Below are 26,786 nucleotides of genomic sequence, written 5' to 3' on the forward strand. Positions count from 1 at the left end.
CGGACTGACAATTCCAAAAGAGTCAAACTCCTGACGGAGGGGGAACTCTAGGCTTTTAGCAAGTCGTCAGAGATCACGACAGTCAGGAACTGGGTGGGTACGGGTACCCGCCCGCGCGGGAGGCGGACTCCCGCACTCCGCAGGCGCCAGGACTGCGCAGGCACCCAAACCCGCTCCGTCCCGCCCCGAGTGCGCATGCGCCATGAAGAATCCCGCCTGCGCAGTCGCCGCCTCTGTCGACATGGCTGCGATGTTGCTGCTGCTGCGCGTCCTCCGCCAAGGCCCAGGTCCGGGTCCCGGGAGGCTGTGGGGCCCAGGTTCGAACCTCTCCTTCGGGCCTGCGAGCAGGCGGCCATACGTGGTCTGCAGGCCTTCGCTGGGTGTCGCCGGGACCGGAAGCCAAGTTCTGCAGGTAACCGTGCGCTCAGCCTCGGTGCCTTACGGCTCTTCTGGCCTATTCCCAGCCTGTTACTGGGGATTGACGTTTCTGCCTGACGCCAGGGCGTTTTAGGATTGAATCCAGTAAGGTTTCTGCCGGTTGCTAGGAAAGCATGGTTTTGCATTGGCTCACATCGCCGGGTGGATCACATGAGTTCAGGCGCTTTCTAAGGACGTCAGTTTGTTGCTCTGAGCAGCTGTTGCTGCAAACTGAGCACCGGGGTAGCTGGTTCCTGACAAGTGCATAGGCAACCCCACCCCTCTTCCAGCTCTGCTAGGGGGCATCTTTGCCTGAGACATAAACATTTTGTTATTTTAAAACTGAAACGATGCTCCCACTGTTCACTTTTAAGGGAAATGTAAACTATAAATAACGTATTTTTCTTTTTGGTACGGGGGATCGAACTCATGACCTCGCGCTTGCCAGGCAGGTGCTTGTGCTGCTGAGCTAAACCCCAGCCCACATAACTTATTTTTCATATCGTGGATTGAATGCAGGCCTTCGCACTAAGCTACATCTTGAGTCTTTTTTATTTTCTATTACTTTACATACATAATTTTTTGGAGTAGGGAAACATAGTCTTGCTGTGTACTCTAGCCCAGGCTGGGCTCCAGCTCAAGGCAATCCTCTTGCCTCAACCCCACAAGTGCTGCAATGACAGCTGTGTACCACCACATCCGCCTTTATTTTATTTTATCTTATTTTATTTTTTGTCTTTTTCATTTTTATCAGTACCAGGGATCGAACTCACGACTGCCTGCTTGCAAGGCAGCCCCTATTTTTATTTTGAAATGGTTTTGCTAAGTCACTAGATTTTCCAGACTGGGCTCCCAGAGGGCTAAAATTATAGGCATGTGGTATCAAGACTGACTGGCCGTATTCGAGCTTTTTAAAAAAGTTTTTAGTCTGTATTATTAAAAACCTCTAATTTTGTTGAGAAAAATAATTTCTTTAGTTAGATCCTATGTTTATTCTGTGAAGATAGATGAAGTAGATAATAAACATATACTTAAACAGTTCGAGTATGTGTGTGTGTGCATAGTGTTAAAGATTGAACCAGGGCCAGGAATGGTGGTGCATGCCTATAATTCCAGCACTCATGAGGCTGAGGCAGGAAGATCGTTGCAAGTTCGAGACCAGCCTGAGCTACAAAGTGAGTTCAAGGCCAGACAAAAACAAAAACAAAAAATGTTGAATCAAGGTCTCCCACATAATAAACAACCACTTTGCCACAGAGTTATGCCCCAAACATTTTTTTCGAGTGGGGGAGACAGGGTTTTACCAAGTCACTAAGTTGCTCAGCCTTGCCTCAAATTTGTAACCCTCCCTCCTAAACTCGCTGAGTGCCTGGGATTGCAGGTGTCTGCCTCCTGATGTGGGCCAGCCAGATTGATTTTGTTGTTGATGCTGATTTTTTGTCTTGTTTTCTTTTGTTTTTGTTTTTGTTTTTTTTTTTTTTTTTTTTTTGAACAGTAGTTTAGGCTGGCTTTGAACTCACTATTGTAGCCCATGCTGGTCTTGAATTTGTGACACTCTTTCTGCCTCAGCCTCCCAAGTATTGGAATTATAGGCCTGTGGTACCACACTGTTTGTAAGCAGATTTTGTATCAGATTGCACTACTAAACTAAACTAACTGTAGTTTAAACTGTTTAGGGCTGACTTTTTTGGTTTTATTTTTTGGTCAAGGCTGGTCCTGAACTTGCTCTTAGAGCAGGGTGACCTGGAAATCATGGTGATCCTCCTGAGTACTGAAATTGCAGATACATGATACCATGCCTGGTTTAGGGCTAACTTTGAAGAATACCAACTTTCTGCTTTTTTTTTTTTTTTTTTTTTTTCTGCTGGTCAGGGTCTCACATGTATTCTATGCTGATCTTGAACTTGCTGTGTACCCTAGTCTGGCCTCCAGCTTTCATTCCTCCTGCCTCAGCCTCCTGAGTGCTGGAATTACAGGCATGTACCACCATGACTGGCCAGTTTTGTGGTTTATCTACTACCCCAATGTTGCTCCTTTACTGGGTTCAGTTCGAACTCTCTAGCCCTCAGTGAGGCAGGAATGGTAGTAATGAAATGGGGCAGTAAATCAGTGGCATAGCCTTGGAATTTTCATCCCATTGCTAATAGGAAGTTGCATGTGATACACGCTTTAGCAAAGAAGTTTGAGCAGAGCATTCCTCTTCTCCCTAGCAGCAGCACAGCAGGGAAGAACTAAGGAGAAACTGAAAGGGGAAAAGAGAAATTGACAACCCAGAGATAGAAAAAAATATTAAATTGGACCAAAAAAGCAGAAAGTTTGCATTCTTCAAAGTTAGCCCTAAAGTAGGCATGATATCACAAGCCTGTAATTTCAGTACCAGGCATGATGATGCATACCTATAATGCCAGTGCCTGAGAGGCTAAGGCAGGAAGATTGCAAGCACAAGGCCAGCCCGGGCAGTTTTGTGACTTAATAAGACCCCATCTGAAAATTTTAAAAAGGGTTAGAGATACAGCTCAGTGTAAAGGTCCGGGATTGCCTCCCCAGTACCATCCCAAAATAAATATGTAAGTACATTGGCACAGTGATCTTAAATGGAGCTCAGTGGTAGAGCACTTGCCTATGTGTGGGAACCTCTGAATTCCATTCCAGTACTGCAAAAAAAGGGACATTGAATACTTTCAAGTGGGAAGGTGTTCATGTAGGAAAGAGTGCTGACAACATGGGCTGTCGAGCAGCTTTCCTGCTGGATGTGCTCCCACGGAGCTCTGGATGCACAGCACAAGGCCAGCCATCTCCAGAAGCCCGAGGCTGAGCTCCACTGTTGGCCTGGCTCTGTAACTGGACATTTAGGTGTTACCTTAAAACTTTGAAATAATGCACATCCTGTCCACATTTCAGGGCAGGGTGAACATTACAAATAAATACAAACGTGGGCTTTTGAAAAACATTGTCTACATGGGTTTGTTGTACTTGCAGTCTTGGGTGACTCAGTCCTGTTCTGTTTTTTAGAGCTTGCAGCTGAGAATGCTAACGCCTGCCTTCAAAGGGCCCGGTGGATTGCTGCTGAAACAGCATCTAGTTCAAAACCCAGCGGGACTTTGGCGACTTTTAGGTGTGTGTTTGTCAGTAACAAGTGACACAGCAGAGGTAGTGGTGTTTGTGAGCCCACAGTCACACAGTACCTTTTTCTATCAGTGATGAACCACATTTCTGGTGAGGCCGGGAGACCATAACTGAGTTGGAAAATTCCTGTTGCCTAATGGTGTAGTAGTGACCAGGTATGCTAGTAGCCTGCGGTGTTCAGAAACACTGCATGGAGATGTAGTCCAGGGCAGTCAGCTCTGCCATCTAGGCCTAGGGAAATATGTGGTCATGTTGGTGTGATGATGAAGTGACCTAATGAAGCACCTGTCAGAACATATCCTGTCCCAGGTGTGGTGCCACACACCTGTAATCCCAGCATATGGGAGGCTGAGCAGGAGGGTCACTGTGAGTAGCTCAGGCTGGGCTGGAACTTGTATCCTCCTGCTCAGCCTCCCAGAGCATAGGGATTATAGATCTGCGCCTCGTTCATTATTCTATAATTAGCAGATACTGTTTTAGGAATAGGACAGAAAGGCTTTATCAGCTCACGTGGATTCCTCATGTGTGTAGGTTTCAGATGGTTTCCATTGTGATTTGGTCTTTGGGTTTGTCATGTTCTCCCTTGTGTTTCCTCTGTAGATTTGAGCGTGGTTGTTACATTGATTGCTTGCAGGTGGTGCTTACTATTTTACTACCTCAAGGATGAAGCAGAAGAATAAAGACAGTGATGAGTCCAAGGGGAAGGCTCCTGGAAATGATGAAGGTACCCCTGTCTGATGTTCTAAAGCAGTGGCTACCTCTGGCATCTTCACATGTGTGTTCTCCTCTTAGCAAGGGGGAGCCATCCTTGAAGGTGGGGGAGCCCAGGTGTCTGGGGTTGCCTGTGCTTGTGCATACTGCCTCCCTGGCCCCTCCCCTTTCTGTCTCTGAGTGTATCCTAGATTGTTCATGCATGTTCTTTTTTTTTTTTAACTTTTTATTAGTACTGGGGGTTGAACTCATGACTGCCTGCTTGCAAGGCAGGTGCTTATGCTGCTGAGCTAAATCCCCAGCCCTGTTATATAATTACAGTGCTTTCATGCCCAGCATGAACTATACTGAGACCCTGTCTCAATATCCCCCCCTCCCTCAAAAAAGAACATGCACTGTATAGCCCAGGATGACCTTGTATTTTGAATGATCCTCCTGCCTCAGCTTCTGGAATGCTGGGATTATTGGTGTATGCTACCATGCCCAGTTTGTGAATGTTCTTTTAAGATTAGGGGCTGGGGATTTAACTCAGCGGCATAAGCACCTGCCTTGCAAGCAGGCAGTCGTGAGTTCAATCCCTGGTACCAATACAAAAAAAAAAAAAAACATTTCTGTGGGCATCTGTGTCCCTGTGCTACATTCAGAAATACCTAAAGCACAAGGACTTTCTTTTTTTCTTTCTCTCTTTGTTTTGTTTTTTTGTTTGTTTGTTTGTTTGGTTTTTTTGTCTTTTTGAGACAGGGTTTCTCTATGCAGTTCAGGCTGGCCTTGAACTCACTTTGTAGCCTAGGCTGGTCTCAAACTCGCAATGATCCTCCTGCCTCAGCCTCCCGAGTGTTGGGATTACAGATGTGAGCCACAAAGCCCGGCTTCCAGATGGACTTTCTGTGTCTACACAGAAAGGCCGAAACTTAGCTTTGTCCACTGTGCTCACCATGCCCTCCTGCTCAGTGTTGGTTTCCCTGGGCTTGGGAAACAGGCCCCAGAAGACAGCAGTAATACATAGAGTAGTCCAGTGTAAGAGTGGCCATTGTGGACCAGCTCATCTGGCTCTTAGTCCTGTTCACAACTCACTTACAGAATCTAAGAACACCTCATTTCTGCGCTGGAATTAGGACTCACTTGCTAGTGGGAAGGGTGAGAGTTTAACTGAACTGACTAGTTTCTGAGAACTGTAAGTTAAAAGTTGATTGTAGGGGCTGGGGATTTAGCTCAGCGGCATAAGCGCCTGCCTTGCAAGCAGGCAGTCGTGAGTTCGATCCCTGGTACCAATAAAAAGGAAAAAGACCCAAAAAAAAAAAAAAGTTGATTGTAAGCTGGGCATAGTGGTCCACCCCTGTAGTTTTACCACTTGGCAGCCTGGGCTACATAGTTTAAAGCCAACCTGAACTGCATAATGAAACCCTGTCTCAAAGAACTGGGGTGGGGGGGGGCACTGCTTGTTTGCTATTAGCTATTTGAAGCTAATAATGTGGAAATTTTGTTAACTTTTAGTATGATTAGTCTGTGCTTGGTGCTTTAGTCTGTGCTATATTAAATGAGTTACATGTACAATTTGTCACTTAATTCTGTTCTCAAAATAAGGCTTTTTTTTTTTTTTTTTTTTTTTTTTAGTACTGGAAGTAGACTCAGGGCCTTCACACTGAGCTATATCCCTAGCCATTTTTATTTTTATTTATTTTTACTTTTATTTTTATTTTGAGACAAGGTCTCAGAAGTTGCTCCAGGCTGGTCTCAAACATTAGATCTTTTTGCCTCAGCCTCACAGATTGCTGGTTTACAACATATGTACCACTGTGACCAGCATGATAAATTAAGTTCAATAATAACTGAATGAATTAAGTTCTAAAAGCAAAATTGTAAATGAATTAGAAGAACATATAGAAACATTGTCTTAAAATGGGCAAGTTTTGTTTGTTTGTTTGGTAGTGCCAGGGGTCAAACCCAAAGTCTTGTTGCCACTAAGCTACATAGCTAGCCCCTTTTTAAAAAGTTTTTACTTAGAGACATGGTCTTGTTAAGTTGTCCAGGCTGTGCTTGAATTTGTGATCCTCCTGCCTTAGCCTCCTGAGTGTCTCATTTTACAGGCATTTACAGGCATTTTTATTTTTTATTTTTATTTTATTTTTTGGTTTTGAGATAGGATCTTACTAAATTGCCCAGGGAGAACTCTGCATCCAGCTGCAAGAAAGTTTTTTTGTGTTAGAAAGGTTTCCTATTGGGGCTGGGGATTTAGCTCAGCGGCATAAGCGCCTGCCTTGTAAGCAGGCAGTCGTGAGTTCGATCCCTGGTACCGATAAAAAGGAAAAAGACAAAAAAAAAAAAGGAAAGAAAGAAAGAAAGGTTTCCTACTATCTGAAGTAGGGGCCGCTCTTCTTTCCTTCTGAGATGACCTCAGTGCATGAAGTTGGTGACACAAACAGCGTCTTCTCAACTGAGCATTGATAAACCAGTGAGTCATGTATGGTGGCACAAACTGAAACTGAGCAGTCTGGGAGGCTGCAGCAAGAGGATCTTACATTCAAGGCCAGAGTGAACAAGTTAGTGGTTTAGAGTGAACCTGTCTCAAGAGAAACAAATGAAAATAGGGCTGGGGATGTAGCTCAGCGTGAAGGCTCTGGCTTAGTTCCAAGTAACATGCACATACGCACACATACACAGCCGAAGCACAGGGTCCTGTGGGATTGTGGGCCCTGCCCCTGCAGGTGAGCTCTCCTGAAGACCATAGAGGAGTGCCGTGCGGGGCCACCTTGCCTACCATTGGGCACCTCACCATCGTGTGCCCATACAGAGGAGAGGCGGCGCAGGGAGCGGGAGGACCAGATGTACCGAGAGCGGCTACGCACACTATTCGTCATTGCCGTGGTCTTGAGCCTGCTGAACTCGCTCAGCTCCAGCGGAGGCAACATCTCCTGGAATGACTTCGTCAGTGAGATGCTGGCCAAGGGCGAGGTGCAGCGTGTGCAGGTGGTGCCTGAGAGTGACGTCGTGGAGGTCTACCTACACCCCGGGGCTGTGGTATTCGGGCGGCCGGTGAGTGAGGGCTCCACACTGTGGTGGGCAGTGGCCATCTGCAGGTCACTGCCTGGCTTGGATAAGGGAGGGGGACAACTGGGTGACCAGCAGAGTCTTAGATGGGGCGTGCTCAGGAAGAGGAGGAGGAGCCTGTCCCTGTGTCTCGTGGGATGCTGTTAGGAGGAGACAGTGCTGCACAGGACCTCCCAGCCACATTCCTGAGCAGCTCTGCTTCACACTGGCCATCCCACCTTGGAACCACTGATGGGACTGACAGAGTGAGCCCAGGTAAACCTCTTCCCTCCGTTGTGGGTATTGGTACGATGTCCCTGTGACAAGAACATGACCTTGAGTCAGCCCGCTGCAGGGAGGTCCACTAAGGGATGGTGAGAGCAGAGCTACAGAGGCTTAAACCCCAGAGGGGGTGGAGCACTGCCAAGAGAGTTGGGCTGTGCAGGGACTGTGTCTGCCCAGTGGAGAACCAGAGGACAGTGAACAGCAGGCAAGGGCATCTGGGCTTTGGGGCCCCTCCTATCCCCAACCGTGTGTGTCACCACATGCATGCAGGAACATTACCTGGGACCCTTCCCTGTTCGTGTTTCCAGCTGTCTCTGCACTGACCTCAGCATAACCTTGGGGAACCCTGAAGTTCCAGTTCCAGTCAAGGGTTCTGAATGGTGTCTGTCATGTCTTTCATCTGCTCTGGTAGTTTTTTGAGTTGAGGTCCAGCTGTGTTGTGGCCATGCTGGTTTCAAGAGGTTTCCCCACTCAGCTGTGGTCAGCTCCTTCTCAGAAGTTGAGCAGGATGACCATGTGATTGCTGGCTGCCACCTTGGCCTGTACACTTGACTGGCACTGGACTCAGTCTCCTCCTGCAGTGTGAGCATCCCTCAGGAGGGCCGCCTCACAGCCCCAGGGATTCCCAGATTGGGCACCCAGGGGCAGTGGCCTGCACAGGTCCCCCTTGAGGACCTGGCCCACTGGTTGAATGACAGCTCACTGGAGCTGTTTCGAGAGTCTGGGCTGGAAGACTGACATGGCAGGCAGGCAGCAGCCTGGGTTCCGGCACTGCAGCCCAGAGTGGTGAGACTGCATGTGCCGTCTGGACAGAGCACATCACAGGCCTTGGGCGTGCATGGTTCAGCCATGCAGAGTACAAGGTTTGAAGCAGCTTCTGAGTTCTTGGCACAGAAAGCAGGTTGTTTCTATGGTTTTCCTTTCTATGCATCTTGGTGATGGCCACAATGGTTGTGCAACTGTGATACCGGAATTGAACCCAGGACCTTTTCAGTGAGCTACATCCCCGTCTGGGTTCAGACTTGCCACTCTCCTGCCTCAACCTCTCTGAGGAGTGTTTTTTGTTCGGTTGTATTTTGCAGCAGTGAGGTCACCCCCACTGCTCAGTGGGGAACACCTAGGGTCTACTTCTTGCTTAGCAAGTCCTCTTCCATTCAAGAGTTTGTATAGATGAGACATATGAGGTCTATGAGGTGACCTAATGCTATAGCCAGCACAGGGTGACTCTGGAATGAGGAATGGGTGAAGACTTCATGCCAGATGGTGCCAGTGCCAGCTTACCCCATCCTTGGAGCCTCACCAAGCTGCTCTGGTGAGAGGGCCAAAGGAAATTCTGTGCATCATTTGGACAAGAAGCAGTGGCATGGGGGACTTAGCTGGCTAGAGCTGGCCATTTGGAGTGAGTGCAGGTCTCCGCATGGGCTGAGCAGTAGAGCTCTGGAAGGCTTTGACTATGCTGTAGATGTGGTGGCAACATACCCACTGCTTGGAAAGCTGAGGGTGAGGATTATGAGTTCAAGGCTAACGTGGACAACTCATTAAAAAGCTGAAGAGACAGGCATAGTGGTGCACACCTATAATCCTAGCACTTGGGAGGCCAAGGCAGGAGAATTGGGAGTTGGTGGTCAGCCTGGGCTACACAGCAAGTTTAAGGCCAGCCCGGATTACTTGAACCTTGTTTCAAAAGAAACCAAAGAAAAACAAACCAAAAAAGCAGAAGAAACCCATATGAGTGTGATTCTCATGTGGGTACTTAGGGAGGGGCTGATTGGTTGAGCCCACTGATTGTAGGGTTGTTTTACCTTACAATATCATGCCAACTTTGTCGTCTAGTAACTCTCTCTGAAAGAAGAAGCATTCAGAATGCTGTCCTGGCATTGGGGCACACGGGAAGGGGCAGCAAGTATTTCCTCCTGCCTTGTACCTGTCCTCTGCTACAGCCACCCGCCAAGCCTCTTTCTCTGCTTGGTGGGCAGTGGTCCCTAGCTGGGCCCGTGTGTTAATACTTTGTTTCTCAGATTGCACCAGAGGGATCTAGAGCTTCAGGTTAGATGTCAGATCCTTCCAATGGCATTTTCACCAGAAGGGAAGGGCCCCTGTGGCTGGGCTGTCCCCTCACCCTGCCCTTTCACTCCTCCAGCGGCTGGCCTTGGTGTACCGGATGCAGGTGGCAAATATTGACAAATTTGAGGAGAAGCTGCGGGCGGCTGAGGACGAGCTGAACATCGAGAGCAAGGACAGGATCCCCGTCTCCTACAGGCGTACGGGGTTCTTTGGGAAGTACGTTGGCTGCCTCTGGCAGCTCCTGAACCCACTCAACTTGGCTTTGCACCCGGAGAACAAGCTGTAGACAGAAACCTCACTGGCTCCGCCTTCACCCTGCTGGGGCCAGTGCAGTGGGCAGCCCAGATGCATATGCATCCATGTGGTGGCTGTGTGGCCACAATATGTAGTTGATGTTTGTGGCTTTTGTGTGTGTGGGGGGGGGTACTTGGGATTGAACCCAGGACCTTCCCGCTGATCAAGACCCCCAGCCCTTTGTTACTTTGAGACAGGGTCTTACTAAGTCATTAAGCTGCCCAAGCTGGGCTCAGGCCTGGGATTCTCCTGCCTTCGCTTCCCAGAGTACTGGGATTACAAGCATGAGCCACCTCTCCTTGCAAGCGTTTGGTGTTTTCTGCAGGTACAGAAATGGATCAGAGAGCAGAGAAGGGAGGATGTCAACTAGAAATTCTTGCAGTGCTAAGAGAAACAGATCCATGTGGTGCTGTTGGGCAGTTAGAGGCTGTGGAACCACAGGCCCCGTGGCACAAATGATTTCCATGATTGCACAGCGCACTGTGCCAGGGAGCAAGCGAGGAGTGTGTAGAGAGAGGCTTCTACTTTCTGCGCCCTGCAGGCACCATCTCCCAGTGGGCTCACTGACACCAGGCCTTTGATGTACCCAGAGGTGGCAGGATAGCAGGGCAGATCGCTGAGCGGGTGGGAACCTGAGCCCCAGTGTGGACTCTTCCCCTCACAGTGCTTTGGAGCCCTGTACTGGTCGGGGCCTGTGTGTCCGCACTTAGGCTGACACACGGCGTTCTCACAGAGGCCGCAGCGGCCATTCTTGGGCATCAGCTGCCCTGGTGACAGTCTCTCAGCCCCTGTCTGTCCCCTTCTTAGTGCTCTCTATGCCCTGGGGATGACGGCAGTGGGCCTGGCCATCCTGTGGTACATGTTCCGCCTGGCAGGGATGGCAGGAAGGGAAGGCGGATTCAGTGCATTGGTAAGTGTATGCCCTATGGCTCCTCCTGCTTGTGCGCAGTGTGCAGAGATGAGTTGCAGAGGGCTGTCCCCTGAACTGTGTTGGCTGGGCTGTGAGCATGTCAACCAGTGTATTCTGCAGGGCCCATTTTGATGGGAAAGGTGACTTCCTTGGCCTTGTTTTCAAGGTGTCTTTAAAAAAACCACATTTCCTAGGGCCTAGACAGGGTCAAGAGGTACAGACTCCTGGACTGTGGGTACCTCACAGGAGCCTCCTGCACCAGCCTGGGCTTCACCCTGTTCTCACGGAGAATGCGGCAGATTTCTGTATCTGAGTGAGAGATGTGCTGCGGGTTGAAGCCAGGAGTGCTCTGCCCCTGAGCTGTGTGTTTAGCACTTTTTATGTACTTTATTTTATTTTGATAGACAGGGTCTCAATAAGTTGCCTAGGTTGGCCTTGAACTTGTGATGTTCTCCACATTGATGAGATTGCAAGCCTGTGCCAACATGCCTGGCTCCACACAACTATTTTTATTTGTTCTATTTTATTTATTTACTTTGGTTATTTATTTACTTTCTTTTTTGACACAGGGTCCCTATGTAATTCAGGCTGACCTTGAACACACTGTACAGCCCAGGCTGTCCTTGACCTCATAGTGATCCTCCTGCCTCAGTCTCTTTAGTGCTAGGATTGGAGGCATGCATGCACCACCACACCTAGCTTCACACTGCCATTTTTAAAAATTTTTCCCCCTGCACTCCCCATTTTTAATGGCAGCATGGTGTCACATGGGGCTGCATCTGATTGCATTCAACGAGGTCTGTATTTTTGCTGATTTTGAGTTGCCTGATTATTTGCCTTGCACATCACCCTGAAAGTAGGGTCCCCTGAAGGACACACACTGTGTAATGAGCTTTCTCTGCCTTGGCCATTGTGCTTACTAGCAAGCTGAGACTGTCCGATGCTGAGCACCATTGCATTCTTTTATGATTCAAAGAGGAGATTATGCAACCTGAAGAAAATCACATCAAACAAATAAAAAGACTAGGTAGTTCGTGGAAATGGTTCTAAAGTACCTCTTTGTTTTGTCTTTTGCTGTGTTGGGGTTTTCTCATGGTACAGGGAAGGACTTCACCCTGAGCTATATCCCCAGTCCTGGAAAAGGATTTTTAAAAAAAATTACTGGAGAAATTTCTCACCAGTTAGTAATGCAAAGCAGAGAGTACCCCACGTGTCTGAAGAGTGACCTGAGCGGACACATGGGGTGGTCCCCTGTTGTGGGCAGAGAGTCCTACAGGTGTCCTACAGAGGCGGACTGCTGCTCAGGTGGACAGCAGCCACCAGAGCCCATCACTCTTTGTGCACAGAATCAGCTTAAGATGGCTCGCTTCACGATGGTGGATGGCAAGTCGGGGAAAGGCGTCAGCTTCAAGGACGTGGCCGGCATGCATGAGGCTAAGCTGGAGGTTCGGGAGTTTGTGGATTATTTGAAGGTGAGCAGGCAGCTGGCACCCTAGAATGAAGACTGGGCAACTGCATTCTGTGGAATGTGTGTGTACCAGTACCCATTGAACCAGCAGCACGCCGCAGAGCGTGGCTGTTGACAATGTGGGAGGGTTGTGATGGGGACTGTATGGTCAGCCATCTTGGATGCTTGATTGCCGTGCTTGGCCCAGACCCCTGGGAACCACAGCCAGTTGGTGGGGACAACAGTGCTCTGCGTTCATGAATATGGTGGTGAGTGTGATATTATCTGCTGCTGTCTAGAGTCCCGAGCGCTTCCTCCAGCTTGGAGCCAAGGTTCCGAAGGGCGCGCTGTTGCTCGGGCCTCCAGGATGTGGGAAGACGCTGTTGGCCAAGGCGGTGGCCACAGAGGCCCAGGTCCCCTTCCTGGCGATGGCTGGCCCAGAGTTTGTGGAGGTCATTGGAGGTAGGTGCGGATGAGTTAGTGGCCAGGATTGTCCGCTGCTTCCTGATCCTTCCTCATGCTGAATCGAAGGCAGGGTATAGACCAGGAAAGACAGACTGAATTAAATGCAGGGTGGCCTGGGGTATTACTTGCATTGATGCTGCTTTCTGTGTGGCCACTTCTGGTCTGTCTGTGGGGAGGCCTGCCTTGACTTGGGCATGCTTTGTGGAAGCTGCACCTGACTGCACGCAGAAGCAGGATTTGGCTTACTTTATCCATTTGTTCCCAATGCTGTATTCCCTTAGGCTTGGGTGCTGCCCGCGTGCGCAGCCTCTTCAAGGAAGCAAGAGCCCGGGCCCCATGCATAGTGTACATCGATGAGATTGATGCTGTGGGCAAGAAGCGCTCCACATCCATATCCGGTTTCTCCAACACAGAGGAGGAGCAAACCCTTAATCAGCTGCTGGTGGAGATGGATGGTCAGTGACTGCATGCTCCCCGCTGCCCCTGCACCTAGAAGAAGACCTCAGTCTTCTTGCATCACTGTCTACCCAGGCCGATGTCCTGGACACATGGAATCACATTGTAGGAGGCTTCATTTCTCTCTAGTGGAGGTGGTGGTGTTGCTGTGCCCTGTCTACTGAGGAGGGTGATCCGACACACCTCACACCTCACACTGCCCCTTGCCTTGGTGCCTACAAGAAACACAGCTCTTAGCCAGGTGTAGCGTACACAGTTGTAATCCCAGCCATGCCAGGAGACTGAGGCAGGAAGGTAAAAAGTTCAAGGCCAGCCTGGGCAACTTCCTGAGACCCTGTCTCAAAATCATCCTTGCAGTCTTTCTACTTCAGCCTCCTGAGTACTGAGATGACAGGTGCCTACCATCAAACCCACCTTTGCCCTCCCTTTTATGGCTGAGTATTCCCCATTGTGTGTGACGACGGTCTTGTTTTCAGCTTAGCTTAGTGGGGGTTTTTGTTTTTAACAATAGCAAAGTTTTATTAAAGGTGGGAACAGAAACAGTCTGCAGAATAAGTTCAGGCCGAGTAAAAGTAGCAAAGAAGTGTGCCCTGCAGCATGAGGGCAGGCCACCACTCAGGAGACAGCCCAGGCCTACATTTGTTTGTTTGTTTATTGTCTTTTCTTTTGTTTTGGTACCAGGGATTGAACTCACAGCCTTGTGCTTGCCAGGCAGGCACGTATGCAGCTGAGCTAAATCCCCAGCCCCTATTCATTGTCTTTTTGAGGCAGGGTTTCACTATGGAGTTCAGGCTGGCCTTGAAATCAGGGATCCTCCTGCCTCAATCTTCTGGGGTTACAGGTGTATGCCATTATGCCCATTTTATTTATCCACTCATCTGTCAGTAGACACTAGAACTATTGTGAATCATAATCTTATGTTCCTGTGAACATAGGAACGAATACTTGCCCTCAACCCAGCAAGATGGTACATACTTGGAATCCTAGCTACTCTTTTGTTGGCTCTTTTTGAGACAGCATGTCCCTATGTAGTTCAGTTTGGCCTTGAGTTCACTTCATAGCCCAGGCTGGTCTTGAACTTGTAAGGATCCTCCTGTCTCAGCTTCTTAGTGCTAGGATTACAGGTGTGAGCCACCATGCCCTCTCCCACATACTTTTGAAGTTGAGGCAGGAGGATCAAGAGTTTGAAGCCAGAGCCAGACATGGTGGTGCAGAGTGATATTGCTCCAGCAGCTGGCACTACCCATGTGTGTTAGCTGTGGGGTGGCTCTGAGGCATAACTCAACCCTTCACTTGTTTGCCTGTCATTTGATGCCTGGCTAAGTCCCTGCCTCTACTGTGGCTCTGTTGGGCAGCTTGGCACGTGTGGCATCTGTCGCAGCTGATGGCTTTCCTTTCCTGCCTGGGGAGGAAAGGCCTGGTTTGGGCTGCCCACACCTGCCCTCTCCTTTCCCTTGCTGTCCAGTCGTTGGTAGCACCTATGCTGCCCTTGGTGCATGCCTGACACAAGTGCACTTGGGGGGCAGGGTTGCAGAGAGCGTGGTGTCTTAGGTGATGGTAGAGAGGCTCAGGTTCTGAGACTCAAGGACAAGTGGGTGGTTAGGAGTCATAAATCTAGAAGGCAGTGTGCAGATAAGCACGTGGTGCACATCTGTGATTGTAGTTACTCGGGAGGCTGAGGCAAGATGATTAAAAATTTGAGTGCCTGAGCAATTTAGAAAACAACAACAGCAAAAAAACAAAACCTAAAGTTGTGGCTCCTACTTACCCAGCCTGTGCAAAGCCCACTGTGCGATCTTAACACTGCAAAAAAATAAAAGCTGCGATCCCAGCCCTGGGCCTCCTGGCCATGGCAGTCAGTGGAGACAGGCACACAGGGTTTCCTGTTGGTAGTGAGTTTCTGGGGCTTGCTCCAGGGTGGTCCTTCCACATGTGCCAGGTGCAGACTGAAAACCTCATGACACCGACCAGGCAGGTATGGACATAGTCTGCAAGGCCTTAGGTGCCTAGCTGGCTGTGCACACACCGTGCTCAGTGGTGCTGAAGGTGGGGTGACTTTCACCCCTGTCCTAGGCCTGCGGGCTGGGGGATGCTGTGGCCTTGCACAGGCCCCTGTCTGCAGGAGACTGGGCCACGTTCCTCTCCCTGCACAGTGACCAGGTACCCTTGTCGGGGGCAATAGGGAAATCAAGTGACACCTTCCACCATGGCACACCTGCACACATAGGTCATGCTGCTCTTCCTCCTGCATCTGAGGACAGAACTCCTCTTTGTCAGCAGACTGGGGCCCTGGGGCACACCCATCAGAGCTGATGTTCTCAGAGCCTGTCCTCTCTGTGCTGCGGGAAAGTCTTGCTTCGGCCCAGGATCAGCTGTCATCTGGACTCAGTGGCACAGGGCCCTGGGAGCCCATACAGCTGCGTGTCCTGACCGTACAGATGCTCTGAGGCAGCATTTATTTTCTGCTCATTGATGTGCAGAGGATGGTGCTGAGCAGATGCTGGGCTGGGCCCACAAGGAGCCCAGCACAGGTGGAGCAGCTGTGCAGCCCTCGCACCTGCACGTTAGGGCTTGGGCCTAGCCCACTTGCCTAGTGCTGCACACTCACCTCCTTAGCAGCTGGCTGGTGATGGATGTCCTGTGCAGCAAGCACCCTGTGCTGTGAGGCAGAGGTTGGGGACTCTTGAGAAAATTCTCAGGGCTTGATGAGCACTCACCTAGCACCTTCAAGGCCCTGGGTTTGAGTTCCCCCATCATGAAACAAAGGAAGAAAGTAAACTTTGCCAGCTGGATGTGGCCACCCCAAGTGGTGTAGGCTGTGTGGTGTGACGAGGGGGCCAGCATAGCAGAGGGCAGCCCAGGGGCAGCTGTGCGTGTCACACCCCAAGAGCAAGTCACGCTGGCCTCAGATGTGCCTGGGGGCCCCTGCACTCATCAGGTTAGTGTGTTGAACAGCAGTGCTACACTCAGGTGGGCAACCATCTGAGCCTCGCAAGGAGTGACCCGATGCTACATGCCAGGGTCCTGCTCATAAGAGGGCTCTGTTTGGTTTGGGTAATCCAGGTTGGCCTTCTGGTCAGTGTGTAGCCTAGACTGCCCTTATACCTGTGATCCTCTTGCCTCAGCCTCTCAAGTGCTGGGATTATAGATGTGTATCCAGCTTTTGGTAAAATCTTGATAAAAGTGAGTTAGAAAACATGGGTGAAGTTGAGGCCTGAGTCAGAGCAGCCATCCTGCCCCACCTTGGAGCAGTGAGGCTGGGATACTGGGAGAGAGGATGGGTCTAGGCCCTGCAGAGGAACCTCGGCAGCATGCCACCCTGCCCTGCTGCATACCAGCCACAGCAGGCACAGTGGGGCAGCTGCCTTGCTCTCTGTGGCTTAGCTTAGTCACAGAGCCTCAGCCCAGGACCAAGGAGGAGCTGGCATTTCATTCTGAACTGCAGCTTCAGCCAGCCTGCTGGCACGTCCGCAGTAGGGACAAGACCCTGGCCATTGTCCACAGAGTTGTCGGCTGTCCCCTGGACCAAGGTGAGGATCTCTGTCTGAGGAGCCAGCTACTCAAGCCATGGTGCCCAGGTCCTTGTCTGGATGGGACACTCTGAGGAGAAAGGCCATAGTGAGTGCATGGTCTCCAGAGGACTCAAGTGCTGTCCTGGCTGCAGCAACTGAAGGATGGGGTGGCACCTGAGTGTTGGGTGTCTGGTGGGGGAGCCAAGGAGGGAACTGCTCTGGGCCTGCCCTTCCTCCTCTTCAAGGTGCTCTCACAGGGCGGAAGTGTTTGTTCCTGAGGTGCAGGGGATAAGTTTTTGATTTTATGGATCTTGCATTTATTGTGAGGTCTAAGATCTCATTGCTGTTCCTAGATCCTAAATATTTTCTCATGGGTTGTCTTTGAGTTTGTGGGGTTTTATTGTTGTTTTGTTGTTTATTTGTTTGCAGTGCAGCAAATTAAATCTAGGGTTTCACATATACTTGTCACACAGTTTCTGTTTGGTTTTGCTCTGCTTGTTTATCTGAGATGGGTCATGCTGTGTAGGTCGGGCTGGTTTTGAATTCAAAATGCAGCTCATCCTGGCCTAAATTCATTGGAGTTCTCTTGCCTTAGCCTCCCAAATGCTGAGAATAGAGGTGTGCATCACCATGCCTGGCCATGACACTTTTAGAATGTGTTTCTCTCTTTCTGAATTTGATAGCAACACATACCAGGGGCAGCTAGGCAGAACTCAGACAGTTCTGCTGGATGCAGAGAAACTGGACTCCTGTGTGTAGTCTCCCTGACTGGCCTGGTGCCCCCCTCACCCTGGAACACAGAGCAGTCACACCAGCTTCCTGGACCACGGTGTCATTTACCTGGAGTAGCTAAATCCTCAGGTAGCACCAGTGTCTCTCATTGGGTGAATAATTAAACTCTAGTGTTTCCTTATTGTGTGCAATTCAGCAATAAAAATAAAGTTCCAGAGGGACATGGACTACATGCCTGTAATACTAGCTAGCACACAGGAGGCTGAGCCAGGAAGATTATGTGTTCAAGGGCAGCCAGGACTACCTATCAAGACCGTATCTAAAAAATAAAAGAAAGGACCAGGGATTTAGCTCAGTGGCGTAAGTGCCTGCCTGGTCATGAGTTGGATCTCCCAGTACCGGGAAAAAAAAAAAAAATTCTGGGTGTAGTGATGCACTCCTGTAATCCTAGCACTCAGGAGGCTGAGGCAGGAGGATCCTTGCAACTTTGGGACCAGCCTGGGCTACAAAATGAGCTTAAGGCCAGCCTGAACTGCATGCAAGACCCTGTCTCAAAAAGACAAGAAAAAATAAATAAATACAATGAAAAACAAGGAGCTTCCTATCTGCCTCAGCTCAGTGTGGGAATTACGTTGAATGAAGAGCCCATCCCACAAGTCATATAGCACAGGCTTCCAATTCAATGATGTCATCTGAATGACAAAGCTACACCTGTAATCCTAGCACTTTGGAGGTTGAGGCAAGAGAATTGTTGAGAGTTGGAGACCAGCTTGAGTTTCAAAGTGAGCTCAAGGCCAGCCTGAACTAAATAGAGGGACCTCGTCTCAAAAAGACCAAAAAAAAAAAAAACAAAAAACAAAAAAAGAATGACAGAGCGGGAGACAGAGCAGGTTAGTCCCATGAGAGCTTAGCAGAGGCCTGGCAGAGGAGCTGAGGTCATTATAATGGACTGGTTTTTTTTTTTTTTTTTTTTTTTCCTTTGGTATTTTTGAGACAGGGTCTCTGTGCAGTTCAGGCTGGCCTTGAGCTCACTTTGTAGCCCAAGCTGGTCTGGAGTTCATAACAATCCTCCTGCTTCAGCCTCCTGAGTGCTGGGATTGCAGGTGTATACCACCACACCTGGCTGTAATAGGCATTTTCTTGTTGTTCTTTTTTGAGACAGGGTCTCTGTGTGTGGCCCAGGCTAGCCTTGAACTCAAGATGATTCTCCTGCCTCCTGAGCCCTAGGACCTCAGGCATTTACCACCATACCTGGCCAGTGAGTTTCTAAACCCACTTGTTTTTGGTGATATTTTGAGATGACAGCCCTCACCATGTTGCCCAGCTGGCCTTGAACTCAATTCTCTTGTCTCAGCCTTCCGAGTAGCTGGCATTAAAGGCATGTGTCATCATGCTGAGCTTTCTGAACTCACAGGTAGCTTCTTGGCCAAGAAGCTGAGCTTAGAATTCAGGCTAGAGGCAGTGGTCAGCGAAGGGTCCCTGTCCCTCTACCAGGTGGAGGGAATCAATCTCACATCCTGAAGGCCCCTGTGCCTGTCCATCCCCAGGAATGGGCACTACAGACCACGTCATCGTCCTGGCATCCACAAACCGAGCTGACATCCTAGACAGTGCTCTGATGAGGCCTGGCCGACTCGACCGGCATGTGTTCATCGATCTTCCCACGCTGCAGGTTAGGACTGGGAGCTGGGTAGCAGCTGGGGCTGTGGGCTTGGCGCCCATGCTTCCAGAGCACACTTCCCCTTGCTTGGTTGGCAGCCACTTGCACTCACACCGTTGCTGTCCTCACCCTTCTGGTTGGGGTTGGTGGTCCAGTCTGGGTCTATTTGGAACCAAATCTGGGGGTGAGGGATCCACCTGCACATTCCTGTATGTCCCATCTAAACTCTGTGGGGAGCCTTGCTGTGGTGCTCTGGCCTGTTGTAAGAACTTGGCTTCAGCCCATGTGATGGTGCATACCTGTAATACCTTGGGAGGCTAAGGCAAGAAGAATGCAAATTTGAGGGCCAAGTAGAAAATTTAGCAAGACCTTATCTTAAAATTTTAAAACTTTAGAGCCAGGCGTGATGGTGCACACCTGTAATCCCAACACTCAGGGTTGAGGTAGGAGGATTGCCATGAGTTCAAGGCCAACCTCGACTATAGATCTTGTCTCAAAAAAAGAATTTTTTTTTTCTTAATCTTTAAGCTAGACATAGTGATGCATGCCTATAATTTTAGCACTCGAGAGTGAGGCAAGAATCGCTGTAAGTCTGAGACCAGCCTGGAATAGTGAGGCCCTGTCTCAAAAAAATACATCCATTAATTTTAAATAAGGGCTAGAGTGTAGCTCAGTGGCAGCACGTTTGTGTGTACTAAACCCTGGGTTCTGTCCCCAGTGCCACAAACAAACAGGAGATCTTGATTTGCTCCTCGAGCAGGTGGAGGGGCTCTTAGCACCTCCTGTCTGCTGGCTTCTGGTTGTACTGGTTCCCCGTGATCTGGGCAGAAGTCTTCACTGTGGCCTGCAGAGGCGGGAGCCCTGGGGCAGGAGTGAGGCTGGGCTTGGTCAGTCAGTTCTGTCACTCAGTATAGGTGTGAGCTGTGGGCTCCGCCACAGCTGCCCGTCTCGGATGGGGAACGCCAGATACAAGGAGAGAACAGGCATGTCCAGCCCGTGGCCTGGGAGCCGCTGGTGACTCTGGACCAAGTGTGACTGTGGCCTGTGGGAGTTTGGGCACAGCTTGTCCTGACTCGGTTGCAGGGTGATCAGCACAGACTGTGGAGGACAGCAGAACCCTGTGGGGCAGGCATGGTCCAGGCCATGGGAGTGGATGTGATGCTGCCCACATGTGGGTGACGTGGAGCATGAAACCCAGTGACTCTGATAACATTTGTATTTCCACCCTCCACCCTGTGCATCTGTTTGTGGTGACCAAGCTGGCATATTTTGTCTTGTCATTTTTGGAGGGGAACTGGGTCGTTATGTCATCCAGGCTGGTCCTGAACTCGTGGCAGTTTCTGTCGCAGCCTTCTGAGTGCTAAGGTTATGATGGCTTTCATTTTTTAAACTTGGGCTCCTGTTATTTCATTTTAACATTAAGAAAAATTTTGGGGGGCTGGAGATTTAGCTCAGCGGCATAAGCGCCTGCCTTGTAAGCAAGCAGTCGTGAGTTCGATCCCTGGTACCGATAAAAAGGAAAAAGACAAAAAAAAAAAAAAAAAGAAAAATTTTTTTAGGTTTTTTTTGAGGGGTGGTTTTGAGACAGAGTGTTGCTATATAGTTCAGCCTGGCTTTGAACGCACTGTCACCTAGGATGACTCTGAACTTGCAGCGATCCTCCTGCTTCAAGTGCGAGTGCTAGGATTACAGGTGTGTACCACCATGCCAGGCTATAAAAATGTTTTTGGAAAGGAAATGCTGCCAGGCATGGTGGCACACTCCTGTAATTCCAGCACTCAGAAGGCTAAAGGAGGAGGACCATTGCAAATTTGAGACCAGCCTGGGCTACAAAGTGAGCTCAAGGCCAGCCTGAACTGCATAGCGAGATCCTATCTCAAAACAACAACAAAAAAAAACCCCAAAAAACAAAAAAAGGAAATGCTAAACTATGCATGGTGGCACATGTCTATAACCCCAGCACTCAGGATGCTAAGGCACAATTGCTTTGAGTTCAAAGCCAACATGAACTAAACATTGAGATACAAGTCTTTAAAAAGGAAATTGTAGCCAGACGTGTGCCGCATGCCTGTCATTCCAACTCCTTTGGAGGCTGAGGCAGAGTAAGTAAAAGTTTGAGGCCAGCCTGGATGGCTTAGCTTGACCTTGTCCCAACATTTTAAAAAAGAGGCTGAGGGGCTGGGGATTTAGCTCAGCAGCATAAGTGCCTGCCTTGCAAGCAGGCAGTCGTGAGTTTGATCCCCGGTACTGATAAAAAGGAAAAAGACAAAAAAAAAAAAAAAAAAAAAAAAAGAGGCTGGAGGGCCTGGGATGTAGCTCAGTGGCATAAGTGCCTACCTGGCACTTATGAGGCCCTGAGTTTGATTCTAGGTACCAAAAAAAAGGATCAACAGTATTAAAAAAAGAGGCTGGAGATGTAGCTTAGCAGAGAGCTCCTGGGTTCAATCCTGGCAATTGCAAGAAGAAAAGTGAAGTTTTATTATACATATGAACTCTGTTACGTGTTTGAGATGCAGCCTCAGACACCTCCTCTTCCCTTAAGCATTTCCCAAGCAAGCCAAAAGGTGGGATGCCCATGACAGAGCATCCAGGATGTGTGGGAAGCAAGAGTTTTGCAGAATGAACACTTGCACTATGTGCTGTGTTTCATCTTGGAGTCTATTTCTCTTCCCTTTAAAACACAGCTTGCAGGTCACTAATTGCTCTCCCAGACCATGGGTCATGACTAGGCCGGCTGGCCGTAGTGCCAGTGGCCCCAGGGGTACCCAGCACTGCTCACGGCCATGCCTGCAACCCTGTCTCCCACTGTGCAGGAGAGGCGGGAGATTTTCGAGCAGCACCTGAAGGGCCTGAAGCTGACCCAGGACAGCACCTTTTACTCACAGCGACTAGCAGAGCTGACGCCAGGATTCAGTGGTACGTTCTTGGTCTGCTCTCTCTGCAGTGTGCTTGTGGGCACCAGACTCCTTGTGGGAGCCCCTGACTGTCACTCGGAGCCTGGGGCCTGGGGGTGAGACTGCAGAGCAGACAGTCTTCAACCCCACGGCAGTGGTGTGGCCACACTGACTCCGTAGTTGGCTGCCACGGCATCTTCGTCTCCAGCTGTGTCCCTTGTGGTGATCCCTGTGTTTCCACCTTCGGGCCACTCTTGTGCCTGTCACATGGATGTCACTTAGGGACTTGCAGTCCAGAGGTTTGCCCAGGACAAGGCTGAGACAGGAAGGTCACAAGTTCAAACTGAGCCTGGGTAACTTAGTGGCTTAGCAAAATTCCACCTCAAAAAATAAATAAAGGGGGCTGGGGACGTAGCTCAGCATGAAGGACCTGGGTTCTGTCACATCTCACACCAAAAACTTATGTAAATAAAAATCCCTCTTACTCTGCTGTGTCTTCCCTTTGATTGTCAATTAGTCTGTAAGCCCTTGGGTCTCATCCACCAGTGCCCTGTGAAATGGGAATGAAGCATAGGCCTGCGCTGGTGACAGTGACGTCTCGAGTGCAGAAGAAGAGACCATTCCTCAGGCAGCTACTTCCCTGCTGTGGCTTAGTTCTGACCCCCATCTGTCCCCACCCCTGCGTCCCTCTTGTCCACAGCACCTACTGTCCATGTGTCGGCCTCTCCAACCCTCTGGCCTGTCACCTGCCTAAGGCTTTGTGTTGCAGGCGCTGACATTGCCAATATCTGTAATGAGGCTGCTTTGCACGCCGCCCGGGAGGGGCACTCGTCGGTGCACACACAGGACTTTGAGTATGCCGTGGAGCGGGTCGTGGCAGGTAGGACTGGTACTGCGCTCTGTTCCAGAGGTCTGCATCTCCCTCAGAATTGGCCCAGCAATATCAGCTGGAGCCAGCTATACAAAGCTAAAATTAGATAGGGTGGGTAGCATAGTCCAGGCTCCAAGGTTGCCTTTTAAATAGCAAAAATGAACGCTTTTTCTCAGGGTGGGATGCTGCAGCCTCCCTAGCATAGATATGCTTCAAACAGATGCAAAAGGGCCTGCAGCCCAGATGGGAGTTGCCTCCACTGCCAGGAGGCCAGGGCACCTTTATTTTGGGGTAGGTCAAAGCTGCCACCACCAGGGACTCTGTCCCTGCTCACTCCTCATCCCAGTGCTTGGGCAGTGGGTGAGGCTTCTTCCAACAGGGTCCACCGATACTCAAGCGCAGGAGTGAACCTGAGGCCCTCCCAAAGCCTCTGCAGCCCTGCATGAGATGGATGGACATTGAAAAGAGAGCCCTCCTTCCCACAGTTAGAGAAGGCCAGAATCTCCCCTGACAGCCCTATAGGCTGTCCCTGCAGGAGACATGTCCAAAGGGGCATGTGACACCCAGGTTCCCAGAGCAGGAACGGGCTATCCTGCCTACAGCAGAACGCACTCCTTTAGAGCGCTGGGAATATAGCTTAGTGGCACAGTGCTTGCCTGGCATGCACAAGGTCCAGAGTTTGATTTCCTGGTACAAAAACAAAAAACCCACTCCTTCCTGCAGCCAGCTCATTCTGTGGGAGCCATGATTTATAGTCACAGCATCAAGGTAGAAGAGACTGAGTGGGATGGCAGGTGCCAGTGCAATCTCAATGTCCCCAGGGGGAAGGACGATGGGAGGGTGGGAAATAAAGAAAAGAGATGAAAGCTGAGGTCAGGTGGAGCCTCTGGCCTGGTGAGAAAGGAGGAACTGCTCAGCCACTGAAGGACACTGAGGAGGGTGATAGCAGTTTCAGCCCCTCTGCCTAGGAGCTTGTTTGCCTAGCTGGCTTGGGCCCTTGCCTCTTGGAGCTGGACCAGCTTTATGTAGCTTACTCTGGGCTCTTGGTGTTCTCAGGGATGGCCTTCTTTAGTCTCAGTACATGTGGTCAATCTCGAGCTTCACCTGTTCCCTACAGCACCTTAGGGTGTATAGGACTTAGGGTTTTATAGGACTGCTGGGCGTGATGGTGCATGCTGTACTCCAGCTCTTGGGGTGCTGAGGCATTGAGTTCAAGGCCACCCTGGCCTACATAGTGAATTTGAGCCCAGCCTGGCACACAGTGAGATCTTGTCTTAAAAAATCAGTGACACTAACAGAACCTTGTCTCCCATGTGCAAGGTGGAAGAGGTGGAGGAGGTAATGGGGAGTCCCCACCTGTACCTACCACTGGTGCCCAGCTGGCTCAGCTCTGTTCAGGTTCAGCCCGTCTCAGAGGCCTGTGGTCCCACACTGCAGTGACTCCTGTCCCACTGCTGTGTCTTCCATGGATTTAGTCACATACACTGCCCTGAGTGCTATGCGCCTCAGCCTATTCAGGGTGGAACTCAAATACGTTTGGGGAATTTGGGTCCAGTGCAGCCACACAGTAGTTTGAGCACAGGAATAACCAGAGTCATGCCAGTTGAGGCACAAGCTGGTCAGTCTAGGAGCTGCTGCTGTAGTCTAGGTGCAGAAGGTGTAGAGTAGGTGTGCAGTAGGTGGACTCAGTGGAGTCAGTGATCACATAAGAGACAGCAAGCCTCTGCCCCACAGGCATTCTAGACAGAAGGGCTTGCTACAAGGGTGGCGGTTCTGTGCCTCCATTTGCAGGAGGAAAAGATCTGTCCTTGTTGTTTTACCTTCTCGCATCAGCCCCTGGAGTTGGGGCACCAGGAGTGATGGTTGGTACAAGAGGCCCTGATTCAGCAGAGCTGTCGAAGTGCTGGGCACAGAGGGCGTGGAGCAGGCAAAGCGAGGAAGGTCTCACTGAGCTCTGCCTTTTTCAGGGACGGCCAAAAAGAGCAAGGTCCTCTCCAGGGAGGAGCAAAAGGTGGTGGCCTTTCATGAGTCTGGCCACGCCCTGGTGGGCTGGCTGCTGGAGCACACGGAAGCCGTGATGAAGGTAGGTGGAAGAACTCGTGCCTCACCTCTAAGCTGCTGCTGCAGTGACTGGTATGGTCGCTGTCTTCACCTACCATCAGCCCGCCACCCTGAAGTTAGTGCACTGCTGTGGGCTGAGTGCACACCTTGGAGACCCTGCTCCCACAGGCAGCTCTGAGTGCTGGAGCTGTCCGCAGCTTCCAGAAAGCCTGTGGACCTGGATGCAGATCTGTAGATCCTTCCTCCAGGAAGCTATGGCAGTGGCAATGTGGCCCGCCTGCTCCCCCAGGGACCTGGTATGGATTAAGGTTAGGATCAGTGCTCTTGTATAGCCTGAGAAGACCATCTGGCCCCACCTCTTGTGCCAACAGAAATATGACCTGGCAGCCATGGTCTCTCAGCCGCCTCCTTCAAACACTCCGTGCTCTGAGCATTCCCTTTGCCCAGGTCCAGATGGGAATTTGGGGACAGTGGTCTTGCAAGCCCTGGGGTACCCAGCAGTCAGGGTGATTGCATGGATCCCATGTCGAACCTGAATGGCTCAAAAAATTCCAAATTAACTCAGAAAAACCCATGATGAGTAAAGCTTCAGAATTTGAATTTTCCTTCATTCTCAGATTTATTTAAGGGCTCAAAGTCAGGTGACCTAGTGCTGTCCTTTGAGGAAGGGCTGTCAGTTTACTGTCACTGAGCTGGTTGTTTTTGTGATCAGGCATAATTCAAGAGAACCCTGTTTCATCGTGTCACTTGGCTCTGAAGGTTTTTCCAGTGTTAGGCATGAAGCCCAGAGCTTCGTGCGTGGGAGGCAGGCACTCTGCCTGAGGTGGTGTCTTTAGGCTGTCTTGGAGTGTCAGGGTCTGGCCTGGTCATCTGCTGTTGTTCCCTGGGCTAGCACAGCAAGGGCACACACCCACACCCTGCCCATGGGTGGGGTCCAGGTTCTGGTCCTGCTTGAACATGAGCTGCGCAGCGTCCTCTGCTCCAGGCTCTGGGTTCTGAAGGGAGAGGCCACAGGACAAGATGGGGAGAGGTCTCCTGTCCTCCTGTGTGTCTTGGGGTTTCCTGTAGGTGATTACACTGTGAGGGTCAGTGCAGACTGCACCAGGGCATGTTTTGGCCAGCACCTCTGTGTGTGACGACATGTGGGACACCTGTCAGGTACTTTTGTGCCCTGAGTTAGTAGCCTTTGGTGTTAGGGTTCTCTTCTGTTCTCAAAATGGGGCGATATCAATAGACAAAATGAGAAGAAATGAGGCAGTACACTCTGCTTGTGTTGAGACCTCTGGTGACAGGTCTGTCTGCACAAGAGCAGGACGGGTCCTCCTGCCAATGCAGCCACCCTGCCCTCTGCAGGTCTCCATTGCTCCTCGCACGAATGCCGCACTGGGCTTCTCGCAGATGCTGCCCCGAGACCAGCGCCTCTTCACCACCGAAGAGCTGTTCGAGCGCATGTGCATGGCCCTGGGTGGCCGTGCAGCCGAGGCCATCTCTTTCAGCCGGGTCACTTCTGGTGAGGTCCAGCCCGAAGGCCCCCACCCTCATTTATGACAGGTGGATTGATGATTGACGTTCACAGTGTAGTTCACACCTACGCAGACTACAGACACATTAGTTGGTTAATTTTCAGTCATGACTGCACAGAACTAGATGAAACTGTAGTAGCTGATCCCTAGCTGGCTGTTTGCTGGTCTATCCAGAGGGGTCATGAGGCTCTGCTCATCCTAGAGGCCTCAGGCTCAAGGTTGGCGGGTATCTTGTTCAGACTCGATCTCAGTTCGGAAACTGCTGAGCAGCCCAGGCTGGCCCCGAGCAGTTGATTACAAAGCCAGGCATGTCTGCCAGGCTGACTGCTGC

At 50.4% G+C, this 26,786-nt stretch overlaps 1 protein-coding gene across 1 annotated transcript in view; it reads left to right on the top strand.

The window, feature by feature from the left end:
- Positions 1–202: 202 nt before the first annotated feature.
- The window catches only part of Spg7 (SPG7 matrix AAA peptidase subunit, paraplegin), a 29,070-nt gene continuing 2,486 nt past the window's right edge, over positions 203–26,786 (top strand). The window contains exons 1-14 of the mRNA XM_003461201.5: positions 203–412; positions 3,430–3,532; positions 4,178–4,267; positions 7,046–7,287; positions 9,707–9,846; positions 10,732–10,834; positions 12,181–12,306; positions 12,581–12,743; positions 13,028–13,201; positions 18,994–19,118; positions 21,920–22,022; positions 22,770–22,880; positions 24,839–24,954; positions 26,286–26,442. Of these exons, the coding sequence (XP_003461249.3) occupies positions 203–412; positions 3,430–3,532; positions 4,178–4,267; positions 7,046–7,287; positions 9,707–9,846; positions 10,732–10,834; positions 12,181–12,306; positions 12,581–12,743; positions 13,028–13,201; positions 18,994–19,118; positions 21,920–22,022; positions 22,770–22,880; positions 24,839–24,954; positions 26,286–26,442 (1,963 nt within the window). The remainder of the gene's footprint in view (positions 413–3,429; positions 3,533–4,177; positions 4,268–7,045; positions 7,288–9,706; positions 9,847–10,731; positions 10,835–12,180; positions 12,307–12,580; positions 12,744–13,027; positions 13,202–18,993; positions 19,119–21,919; positions 22,023–22,769; positions 22,881–24,838; positions 24,955–26,285; positions 26,443–26,786) is intronic.

Source organism: Cavia porcellus, unplaced genomic scaffold, assembly GCF_034190915.1.
Source record: "Cavia porcellus strain 051 isolate PalLab524CR breed Dunkin Hartley unplaced genomic scaffold, mCavPor4.1 scaffold_4, whole genome shotgun sequence".
Lineage (NCBI taxonomy): Eukaryota > Metazoa > Chordata > Mammalia > Rodentia > Caviidae > Cavia > Cavia porcellus.